General features: G+C 32.7%; 1 protein-coding gene across 2 annotated transcripts; it reads right to left on the reverse strand.

The window, feature by feature from the left end:
* Positions 1 to 697: 697 nt before the first annotated feature.
* LOC144854735 (epithelial sodium channel subunit gamma-like) lies at positions 698 to 12,167 on the reverse strand. Of its 2 annotated transcripts, none has more exons than XM_078712696.1 (13): positions 12,009 to 12,167; positions 11,135 to 11,205; positions 10,069 to 10,712; positions 9,145 to 9,329; positions 8,489 to 8,592; positions 7,982 to 8,145; positions 7,442 to 7,549; positions 6,645 to 6,771; positions 5,700 to 5,775; positions 4,951 to 5,008; positions 4,494 to 4,579; positions 3,365 to 3,440; positions 698 to 3,187 (listed from the first exon to the last, which is right to left on the reverse strand). In XM_078712696.1, exons 3-13 carry the CDS (start codon positions 10,663 to 10,665, stop codon positions 2,999 to 3,001), a joined length of 1,770 nt encoding a protein of 589 aa, XP_078568822.1. In that variant the 5' UTR covers positions 10,666 to 10,712; positions 11,135 to 11,205; positions 12,009 to 12,167; the 3' UTR covers positions 698 to 2,998. The 2 variants fall into 2 exon arrangements, with proteins under 2 accessions (XP_078568822.1, XP_078568823.1); XM_078712697.1 differs by having other exon boundaries at positions 11,135 to 11,240.
* Between the last annotated feature and the right edge of the window lie 340 nt (positions 12,168 to 12,507).

The raw sequence follows: 12,507 nt of genomic DNA on the forward strand, positions 1-12,507 counted from the left end.
GGCAGAAATAAATCCAAAAAGCAACAAAATACAATATTTAAACGACAAACATATCCAAAAACATTTAAGACTATTCAAGACATTCACCAACGGGATAATCAGTAACGTAATTCAATCGTCAATGAAGCGTAACAATTGTTTACCGTACTGACTGGAATGTTGTTCAGGTGTTCACACTTTAAAATAGTTCCTTAAAACCGTTTTGAAAATGCAAAGCAGTTTCTCATTTTAAAAAGAGTAGAAAACTATAGTATTGATCATGCAAATCATGTAAATTAATACGATACGATCAAACCATGCTGCTATTGCTATCCAAACAATATCACATTTGTATGTCGGTTTCAGAGCAGAGCACTTAACCGGACAAGTACTTCTTATAACAGAGACTTCTTATTAAATGACAAATGCCGACTTCGTACTTTTTCCACTTTTTTTATCAAAGGTGTTTGATTCAATAAACCGCACGAAATGAATGGATAATTTTACGGTACGCCATATAAGAGATGTTTTCTGGTTAGTAAGTTATTGAACAACAATAATAATACCTTTTTTATTTTATGTCAATAATGTGTCTGGTGTATGTGTAAAGTAATCTGTTGATATACGAATCTAGCAAAGCTAAAGAAAACAAATATGTAATATTGTCGATAACATTTACTGTTATTTCAATAAATATAACAGTTTTTAGTTTTCTCTTCTATTATCCCGGTATACCAACCAACGTATAGTTAGTATTCATTCATGAGGGTGGGGCTGGTTGCTGAAATATGAAATGAAATATTATAACTTTGAAAAATAGATCTGTCAGGTCCTCGGAAATTGCACATATAAATAGCACATATAAAAGTAATATAAATTGCACATATAAAAGTCTCCATGACCAGCCCTACCATGGTGAGTGTTGCCAAAGTGTGAGCCAGAGAGGCATGCAATGCATGCAATTCGAAGAAGGTATAGACATCGACATGTTCTATATTTTTTCCTAATTTTCTGACATCTGGCACGGCTGTTTACAAATTGAGGGCGCTAAATATAAATACAGGTTGCATAAACAACAGGAAAAAAAAGATTTTATAGTGTGCTCTCCCTTCCTCAGCACTAAGGTCCTACCACAGCCTTGGGGTCGTCTCAGCGACATCATCATCAGATGCATTGATGTTGCTGCCTCATGATGGGTGGTGGAAAGTGGGACGTATACTTTGTGAACCCCAAACACAGTAGCTCGCATAGCGTTAACTCTATTCCACCACTTCAAAAACAAGGCCGCATAAAGTGCATGAATTGCATGCCTCGCTGACTCGCACTTTGGCAAAAGCTGCTACGTCTTCGTACATTGCACTTATACTTTGAATATGTCAAGCCTATAGGTCTAAACCTGTTTGCTATTTACACCACCCCCACAATCTACTCCCCTGCAATAATTATAACAATAATAATAATTATAATATCATATGAAACAAATGGATAAAAATAAGTTAATAAAACAATACTACACTTAACCTAGATACATGTGAAAAGACGAACCGAATCTTGATTGAAATAATTTGCACTTTAGTGCCGTTATTATTTATTGTCCCCTTTGTAGTATTCAAATAATCGTATCATAATTTCCAACACATTTGTTAAAATCTTCATTTCGATGCAAAAAAACTTTACGATTTGTTTAATTTCACGCTTTACTATAATAAATCCGTCTTTCGTACGTGACTTGTTTGCATCGCAAGCGAAGTAGTTCTGTGGGCACACGTATATATCCGGACTTATTTCTACAAATTAATATTACATATAAGGTCTACAATATCTAATAGCTTACGTGCTATATATTTTTATTTGTATATTAGAAAACAACACGAATTGGAATTGTTTGTACTGAGATATAGCTTGACAAATTGGTAGAAATAAAACAAAGTTAAATATATCAGGAATATCAACAAGATGTTGTGATGTTATAGTTACCGTATATATAACTATCAAATGTATTTACATACTTCATATTAATAAATATTTACATCATGTCTCAACTCAATATAATATTAGAAAGAGTCGAATGTCAAGAAGAGGGAACATTTTAAAACAATAATAATGTTCGTTTTACCTAAAAACAAGCAAATTACAGTGATTGATATAAGATAGTGCAGTAGGATCTTATATTATCAGTCACTGTATTGTTTATACTCTTGCAGACACAATCGCTATCGGCAAAACATTTTAAATAACTGTTGCGTTGTTACCAACATTTGAAACTCCGTACTGAAATTACTTTACGTAAGCTATTTAAATGCGAGTAATACAAAATGTCATATCTTGTCGGGAATACTTCAATCTTAAGCCATTTTAATGCCTACGATATTGTCAAGTACGCATACTGGTCTTGTTTGCATTAGATACTTTGATAAAAATTGAGCAGCAGTATGTATTACGACAGAACTGAATGCAATGATTTTACAGAACACAAGGTCCGGCTTAACTCCAAATGCTAAATTTAGTTTGATTGATTTTTTGGGCTATAATGGCAAATGAATACAGTAGTACATGTTATTTTATTTGAAAATGTATCTTATTATTTCTGGTGACTCAGGAATGAAGAAGTAATTACTCATCTATTACATGAAAAAAAACCTTTTCTATGAAACATATAAACCTACTTGTTCAATATGTCGAAAATATAGCAAGAGCACGTTACAAATAATTCTTAAAATGGTGCTATGAGTGTTAAAAGAATTGTTTATATTTACTTTTAAAAACAAGTTTAGTGATATACATCATTAATGCAAATTAAAATAGTTTGAAATAGAACATATTATAACAAATATGCTCCTACAGTACTGATTGTACTAATTGTGATTTGCAGCTTATGGTTTCTACATTTTGAACAATCTTGAAAGGCAAAACAACCACAACCACAACCACAACACAGAAAATGGTAAATTCTAGAGCTAAAGTGACATATTTTCTCTTAAAATAATTTAAATAAACTGTAAGAATTTTCTTCTCTGTTTTAATTAAAAGCATCTGGAATGTTCTTTTCTCTGTCTGAAGATGGCGCAGTTCTCTGTGGTCGATGTGACTTCCCAATCATTGCGCCAATTACTGCCCCGATTAATTGCATCATCTCCATAAGCGTGACCACTGATACACCTATCCAAAGACCTAGTTGACCCCCAATGTTACTCAAAAGATCCATTACCTAAATATAACAAATGTATAAACTATTATATTATTATTGTAAATTTAATTATATTACTGATATCAATTGCCTTTTTAAATAATTCACTCAGTTTTTAAAGATGTAATGTACTGTATTATTCTAAATAACTAACTAAAGACAAATTTTAAGAGAAGTTAAGAATGTTTAATCGCTTACAGATGTTGCAGGAGATTGCTTAATGTACTGATAGTTGAATTCCATAAAATATACATCCAACTTTGCAACATTCCGCCTATTAGAAAAAAAGATTCAATAAGAACACACTAAAATTAACCTTTTTATTCAATATGAAGAAATAGTAATGATTTGTCCCTGCATTACATGACAAATAAAAAAAAACTTTACCAAACCATCAGAGACGCTATGAAAATTTCACATCACTCAGTTTTATGTTCTACCGTTAATGTTATTGAAAGCGCTGGTAATATTAGTAAATTTGATGAATTTAGTAGTATTTAGTCTGAGTCGTTTAGTTTTTGTTGTTGTTTGCTTTACATTTTACCTTCAATTTTCATTATAATCTATGTTTATTTGGTATGTGTTTTATACCAATTAGTGTATGAGGTGTAGTAACAATTTTACCAATTCCACATTATTATACACCAAGCGGATGTATCCGAAGAAGATCTTAATCATCTTGTCTGGTTGATTGATCTGAGTTTACAACACTGGAGTGGAGTTGTGGCTTGGTGGTTATGATGCTTGTCTACCACTTCAAGGGTCCTGGGTTCAAGTCCCGTCAGGATTTTTTCTAAGGACCAAATTACTCCACTTTCAAAGACTTGTAGTAAGACTTTGTTTATGTAGAGCATCTTGTGTATATGTTTGTCTTGTGAACCTCTGAGGGTCCCTAATGATCAGCAATAGCTGGATGGATCACCCTCATTAAATATGGTTAAAAAAAAAAAACAAAAAAAAAAACTCCGATCTTTCAGCCAACCTTTCAAAAGGAATAGCTTCGTACTCTTCTGAAAGATGCATGGGTTTTATTAAGTGCACATGAGCCAGATGTGTACATTGGATATCTTGGAAGTCTATATCCAATAAGACTTGTTCTACCACCAGAACTACACCAGAACTATGACCGAAGAGAGCCTTCAAACCTGTGCCATAACCGCTTGGCAACGCGATTAGACCTCTAATTCCATTGTGGGTTGGTTGGCAACAGATACAATACTTTAGACTCATTGTTAAAGGTATTGGGTATTTGTTGTACATTTATTCAGGATGCTAAAAACCTGCGTCTCATTTAACCTAAACTTTCTATACAAAAGTTAAACTTTACTTGATCCATTGGGCCGCATTAAGTGTTTCAGTGCCACGACTTCGAATCGCATAATTCCTCTCTTGTACTCTGTTATACAAAGTTGTCTGAAAAGAAAAACCGATATTATTATGTTATCTTTCCATTTAATTAAAATATTACTATTCCGGGGGCTGTGAAACTATTTATGATGTCTATAGGTGTTTAATGCAGAGAGTGACAGAGGACGACGTGCTACTCAATATGTTGATATACTCGATAATTTGAGACTCAACAAGCTTGTGTAATTCTACTAATTATCAATCTATTATTTTAAACATGGTTTGTTTGTATTATACAACTTATTCTAAACGATAACTTGAGAATTGTGAACGCTATCGTGCAAAGGAAACTTAGAAACAATAAGTAATAACAATAGGCCTAATAATAATATTTTTCAGATGCTTTGAAAGTAAATAGATCAAGAAGAAATGTATACCTCGTAACCTAATGCGGGCCACTCCGATTGTGTAACTGAAGGCATATACACTGTATCACTGCAAAACAAATTTAAAATTGAGTAGATGTTTAAACTATACTATATATAATACCATTTACTTAAATAAGAGTGTATAGGCCTATACGAGTTTAACAAAACAAAAATAATTATGAAAATATATATAAATTGTACGTATAAAAATATAGGTAAAAAAACATAATTAGGCCTAATGTAAAAAGAACTGAAAATACCAAAATTAGTTATAAATCTTTCCAAACGTTCGGTTTTAACTCTAGGGAGAGGGAAAGGGTATTTACGCCTAAGGTTGTACTGAGTCTCCCTGGGTTTATCTCTGTCTTATTTTTACGGTACCCACTGCTTGAACGCAAACCTGAACATAGTCACAAACGTAACGGTGGTCTAAGGTTTGTTCAACTCAGGGACACCAGCGCTTGAGATCGACAGTTCGAGTTCAACTGATAATTTGTTTTTAGTCGCATGCAACGCGACTCTACAGCTCACTATGTCGGTCGGTTGGTCGGTAAACACTAACTTGAGCACGCGACTGCAGCCATGTGTATGGCCTTGTTTCTTTGCAATCGATTTTCATTCAAGGACAATTTCCCAGAATACTTTAGCAAAACTCGAATATTATTCGCCTCAAGATAATTTTATTTACACCTTGTCCATTAATCTAATATTTATTTTTTTATTTGACATTTGATATAATATTGTTGGCTATTACTTACTGACATGTTTGGTTACAATTACACTTCAGATCGTTTTCGTCGTATTTTGTTTCCATATCTCCGATACATTTTCTATCTAAAAAGTTAAAAGAAAATTGCCAATAACCTTACACAAACGCGCACGCGTAACTATGTTATGGGTATTTAATCAAACATCAGCGTCATTTACAACAAGAGTTACTTACACACACTTTCTCCTAACAATATTTTGTTTCTTTTCTTGAAATTTGATAACTGGTTTTCTCATTATTTATTAACAACAACTTAGCTGCTAATTGAACACTTTCTAGTTGTTAATTTCGACCGAGCGATGGGTTTTCAGTTGTAAAAAGAAATGTTAATATTAAATCAACTTTCATAGCCTATTTTACAGAACAGAAGAATATATATATTAGATAATAATATTAGGTCGTCGGGTATTACGTTGACATGTGCCGTGTTAGAGTATTGGCTTTCAATTTAACAACAGTAATGGCGCGCCCATGACATCTAAATATCTGTTCCATTACATATCCAGATGTTAGATTTAATAAATCCAATCTAGTCGTTTGGGTTGTTGTATTAGTGTAGGCAAGTATTATAGTCTTCAGTGTAAATATAGGCTATTTACTTCTTCACCTGCACAGTAATGGCGCGCCCATGACATCTAAATATCAAGACCAAATGCACATTAGTCTACACTAACAAACCTGTCTTTAAACACTACGAGCTTGCCACTGTTTGGAGGCGGTTGCTTGACCATCTGATTACATGAACAGTAAGCCTTGTGATTAGATCAGGCTTCAATAAGCTACACCTTCTCCAAACCAGAGAGTTGCAAAATAAGTAATACATTATTTTCAACTCCCTGTCCAAACAGTGGCAAACTTTGAGTTGCAAAAAGCAAGTGACTAGACTTTTCGAACATATTGGAATTTTAAAAACTATCATTCAATAATGTCTTACGGTTTATATTTGCTTCAGTGTCACATGGTCTTATCCTGGTTAGTACTTCTGGGGGAAATGGAAAATGGGTGTCTGCACAATCACATTCCTCTATAACTGCATATTGATAACAACTTCTTTCACAAGCCTAGACATTATACATAATAACTGAGTAAGTCATGTACAATACAATTCAAAATAGTTCAGAAGTGAAAGTACAGACCTTCTCCTTTGGGATACCCCTAATAATTAAGGTTATACCCCTATTAACAGACACTTTCTTATCAAAAAAAGGAAATATATGTTTTAACACTACGGGAAGCCATTACTTAAGGACTTCCCTATTAAGGGGATAGTTTGGGCCAAAAGGTGTCCTCTTAATAGAGATTCCACTGTAGACATTTAAAGGTTGCCAGTTTAGAATCTATAATGGCCAAACATGAGATCAGAATGACATAGACTATAGTAACACGATATAATTATGAACAGATCAATTGTGAAAAGATGTCTGAAATAATAATAATAATGTGTATGTCTCAAGCGTTGTTTTGGAGATTCTACGTAGCCATAGACATTACCGGCCATTCACATCTCCATCTCTTGTACAAATAGGTTCCGCAACAGTTTCTATCCAGTTTCTACTGGAGAGGTGACTTTTTATTTTGGGTGGCGAGATTATTGCACTTCGCACTGTGTATTTTTGTTTCAAAGCAACACGTTTTTTAATGTATTGCATATGCAAATGATATTTAAATAATGAATGAATGAATGAATACCAGACAAGCCTGTGGAGCACAATATATAAAGCTGATAATTACCTGCTTACTGTACTTAACATTATAATTATTAACGAATATATCTTGAGTTGTGTACAAATTTGCATCTGTGCAGTCACCCCAGGGTGATCCTAATCGATCCAGTTCTAACTGAAAGAATAATTCAATACGAAGGTGTTACTGTTCACTTCAGTAAATATGTGCGTGGGTGTGGCAACCTTAACCTACCAATATATATTGATAGCTCTATACCATGGTTAAATTAAAATAAAAGTATTTGTCAGGAAAAAAAATTAAAACCTAAAATAATAACAATAATCCGCAGAAAACGGTATAACCTCTGTAGCATATCTATAGTTTCATTTATTTATTCTTTTCCTTTATTTGTTATCTAAGCTTCTGAGTTGAAACTCTTATGTCAAATTACATTACAGTTCGGAAACGAACGTCCATAGTTACAAAATCAATTGCATAAATAAGTTTAACTAAAAAATGCAGGCACAAAATGTAGATCATATTTAGTTTTGTGCTATACGATTTGACGTGCTGTTTATAGGATATTCTACCGCACCAAAAACTTACCACTCTCGTAGCTAAAGAGGATCTTTGACCAGGACCAATAGACAAACCGTCGTCCTCTGGGAATGGCATTACGTTTGGCTCATGCACGGATACTCGGAATCCTGCGGCATCTGTCATGCCTTCCATATATTCGTCTTGATCAACGAATAATTCCAGGCTTAGACCTGTTAACACACATAAACAATTGACCAATGAGTCAAAAGTTACAGCTATAGGTTTCAGTTGAACTGTTAAATGTTTTACCCATTTTGTTTAAATATTTTAGTGCCATACTATGGCTTTTAGCACCTAAGCACTTAGCAACAATTATTCATTATTTGGAGGTATGTATAATGATTTATTTACAAGAAAAACGAATTTAGACTTTAACCATTTTTACACAATGGGAGCTGGAATCTTGTGTATTCAGAAGTTGCATCTGCGCAAACATAACGCATTCTTGTTTTTCGTTAATTGCAGTACTGGAATTGTCTTTATAATATTTCAATTTTAAATAGAATTTGTTACCGTAATTTGGTCCGGGTCTGCTAGTAGTAAGTACAGGATTCTCCCCTCCATTGTTGAAAGTGTAGCAATTTCCATATTGATAATGGTAAAATGTAGTAAAATTTCTAAAATATTCAATCAAAACACTCAAGATTAATATTATATCACCAGTAACTTGAAGATGTATTGAAGAAATCACATTAGTTTGGGTATAAATGATAACATTAATGGTATGCACGTAGATGTTTGTATATTTTTTTTACAGTACTAAACTAAAAATCGCATATCAGGAGTATAATATAAAATGTTGTTCAATTACAAAAAAAAACAAAAAAAAAAAAAACACTTTACAATAATATCATAGTTATGTATTTTTATTTTCGTTTAATTACACCTAACAACTTTATCCCCAAGGATTCCTTATACAATTTTATCTATTTTTATTTATTTTCTGGATAAATATATTATTAAAAAAAACAGAAAAAAGAGAAATGAAAATACAAATCGATTTACATACTTTGGATTTAAAAATTTGACAAATCATTGATAAAAAACCCCCATTTTTTCTCTTTAGAGGGAATAGTACGGTATTAGAGCTTAGAGAGTTTCTGGATGAATCTGTTTTATTAACTTTGAATTGACAACGGATGAGAGAGAATGTTGAGAATGTTACTTACTGTGGCCCACATTGAAAACCTTTCCATGAACAATCTAAAAGAATATCTTGTAAACTATGTCCCATGCTTATTTTTTGCTCCAATGGTATTTCTGAAAGTGCAATCCTCAACTTTTTCATACGTATGTACTCTGTTGACTGAGCTTCAAAATAATCCTTGTTTTCAATCTCATCCCATGATTTTAGCTTCAAGTAATAAAAGGTGAAGTGCGTCAGACAAATAAGTTTTCCATTAATTTACAAAACACACTTTTGTGATTTTAAATGTTAAACCTGTATTATGTTTAGAATGTATGCAATTTTAGTTATACTCCTCGTTCGTCCCGATTCTGCAGCTGTCACTAGACAGATTCTAACTGTATTGAATACAGCTAAACTTGTTTATAGATGACTTGCGATAGTCGGTTAGCATCTTTCTAGTGATAGCTACAGAATCAATCAGGTTCATCGTGTGTGATGTAGGCTAGTAAAGTATCCGAAATTACAAATATGGTAGGGCAGCCGAAGATAATGTATATAACACAAGTAACATAGGCCTAATACAAGAACATATTAACAGTCAATTTTGAATATGATGCATGTAACGTTGATCGAAATTCAATTACATTATGGTAAGATAAAAAATAAATTACTTATAATGCGGGCCTACTCGATTAATTGTATGGCATTTTTTCATTGTATATGTATAATAAATTATTTTTATAAAAACATCAATAAAACATTTTGGCTTTCGTTTGAATTTAATGTAAATAAACTGTATTATGGTGTACACATTTGCCAGTATGAAATTGCATTTTGGAAACTATACTCTCCATAGAGACTGGAGAATTGTTCTGGTATCAGATTGCTAGCTACACGGACAATTTCCCCGTATTTGTCACCATTAGTATTTTTCAGTCAGTAATAAAACGGTGGTCAATCTTACCGGAGGATCTGTAGCATTGAATGTAGAATTAATTCCGTCATTACTTGAAGTTGTGAACGAAGTAGGTGGAGGAGAAGGCGGAATTGGTACAGGGTTAGCGCCTCTTCCTTTTCTACCCGAACCTGAACTTTCAGTCGCTGTATCAGCAATATTTGTAGTGTAATACTCTACAGTCACTGGTCCAGATTGTTCCCCTTTAGCGACTGGTACACTTGGTTGTGTATTACTATTATCCACTTTATCTGCGGTATAACTAGCGTCAAACTCACTTCGGAAGGCTTCACCAGATCCTTCTAGAATACTTTGTTTTATCGGATTTAAATTACAGATGGTGACTGCAGGGAATGGTAGAGATCTGTTAAACCGTACTTCAATTCCTACAATATACTCGTAAGCGAAATATGCCACAAATAACTCATAAACCTGCCAAAGCATAAGACATAACCCGGTAAAGAACACAGCTGCCCAGAAAAACTTTCCTACCAGGGACTGTGCAGAATAGATATTTGGCAGTCCGTGTGAAGACGAATTCTTGAGAAGATCGTTAACCATTGGCAGAACATCGCCTTCCTCTTTATGTTGTTCCCTTTCTGACATCTTGAGTAATATTAAGTTAAATAAACATACACCAATACTGTTTCAACCTAAAACGAAGACCATGAAATAACATAATAATATGTATTTTGTACATTAATTATATAGTTACTAAAGAAACTAGGATGAAAATACAAATGGAAAGCCTAAAGTTAATTTCTACTTAATATAATAATCTATGTTTGAAAACGACATAAATGGCACTCAAAGGTGAATCCAAGAATTCAAAACAAACACTTAAAAAAATAATAATAAATTAAATGAACAAATTAAACATACAGATTAAACTGTAATATATGTATAGTTATGTAGGTTAAAGCAACAAATTACTGCAGTAATGTAAAATTGCCGTTTCTAACGAAAAGATGATAGACGATGGTAGTTACAACGGAAATGATAAGTATAGCTAATTAACTAATACAATTACAGTATTAGGATAATAAACAAGTACAAGTAAAGTAAAATAAATTACCAGTTTTGATCAATGTAAAATATCGAAAGATTCCAAATTCGTCAACATCGTGTGTGTGTGGTTCCGAAACACTAACAACCAACAAGAAGTTACCTGATATCAACTTCTGGTAGTTATAGACATTATTATATTATAATCAATATCAATTAACATGCACTACGTTACTATGAAACGTATCAATGATCATTAATGGGCAAGTTTCTCATTTGCGTTTATTTTATTGACTGAATGATGGACGCCAAACTTGTTAACGTCATCATGGTTGAATTATGATTATGTATCAAATTATATTTGTCGAATATGTTACTGTTGATGCTTAATATTTTTATACACATTATTTCATAGGCTATGATCAACAACAATAATAATTATTAATATAAATTTAAAAAATCGCCTACAAACTAATTATTGTAGCTTTGTGGATAGATAGGAAGATAGAACCCGCTCAAATATACTTTAGTTTAAATTAATTATATTTTGCATTCAAATTATTTTTTTTCCTCTGAAAAGACTAGAAAATACTATGAAAACGTATTCCCAGAATTCAATTCAGCCACTGATACAACAAGAATAATGATTTGATTCAAAATGATACATTTAAGAAATTATTAGATAGAGATTCGATTTATGCTTATGTGTACCTAATAAATAAATAAATAAGTGCATGCTTGACCTATTAAATACAAGACATTCTGATCCGTGGTCTAAAAGAGATCAATTCTGTTTTAATATTAATTGTTAATTAAATATACTGCATTGTGATAACCGACCATAATGATCGAAATTGATTCTTGAAAGTGAAAGTAAATAGAAAACTAATCGAAGGGTGCCTGTAAATAGTGACACATCGATACAAGTTTTGTATAATACTTACGAATATTGGGAAAATAATTACACATAATAATGTACAAGCCTACATCTGACCGAGACCGACAGACAGGTCTAAGCCTACTGAGCTGCTGAGACTAACAAATAATTTAACTATGGGTAGGCCCAAAACTGTTGATGCTAACTAAGCTTTACCGTACCACATTTTTCAACTGTACTTCTCGAAATAATTTAAATAAACATGTTAATTTGACAGCTTCTCCAGCTGAGAGCTCATGCAATGCAACTCGAGCGAAACCTATTCATTTTCTTATTGAAAAGCGCCCTCTTTTTATTGTTTCGTAAATATAATTTTATAAAAAACAAAGAGTAAATTGTTCCGGGCTTCTTTATTGACAGAAGTAATAAAAGACTGCAAGTATTGTTACACTAGTTATTGGACTAAAACAACGAAATAACTCGAGTTAAATCTATTTATTTTTCTTATTGGAAAGCGCCCTCTCTACTTGTGAATTACTTTTCAAGAGTCAAAGTTTGCTTTCATT

This window comes from Antedon bifida, chromosome 10 (assembly GCF_963402885.1).
Source record: "Antedon bifida chromosome 10, ecAntBifi1.1, whole genome shotgun sequence".
Taxonomy (NCBI): domain Eukaryota; kingdom Metazoa; phylum Echinodermata; class Crinoidea; order Comatulida; family Antedonidae; genus Antedon; species Antedon bifida.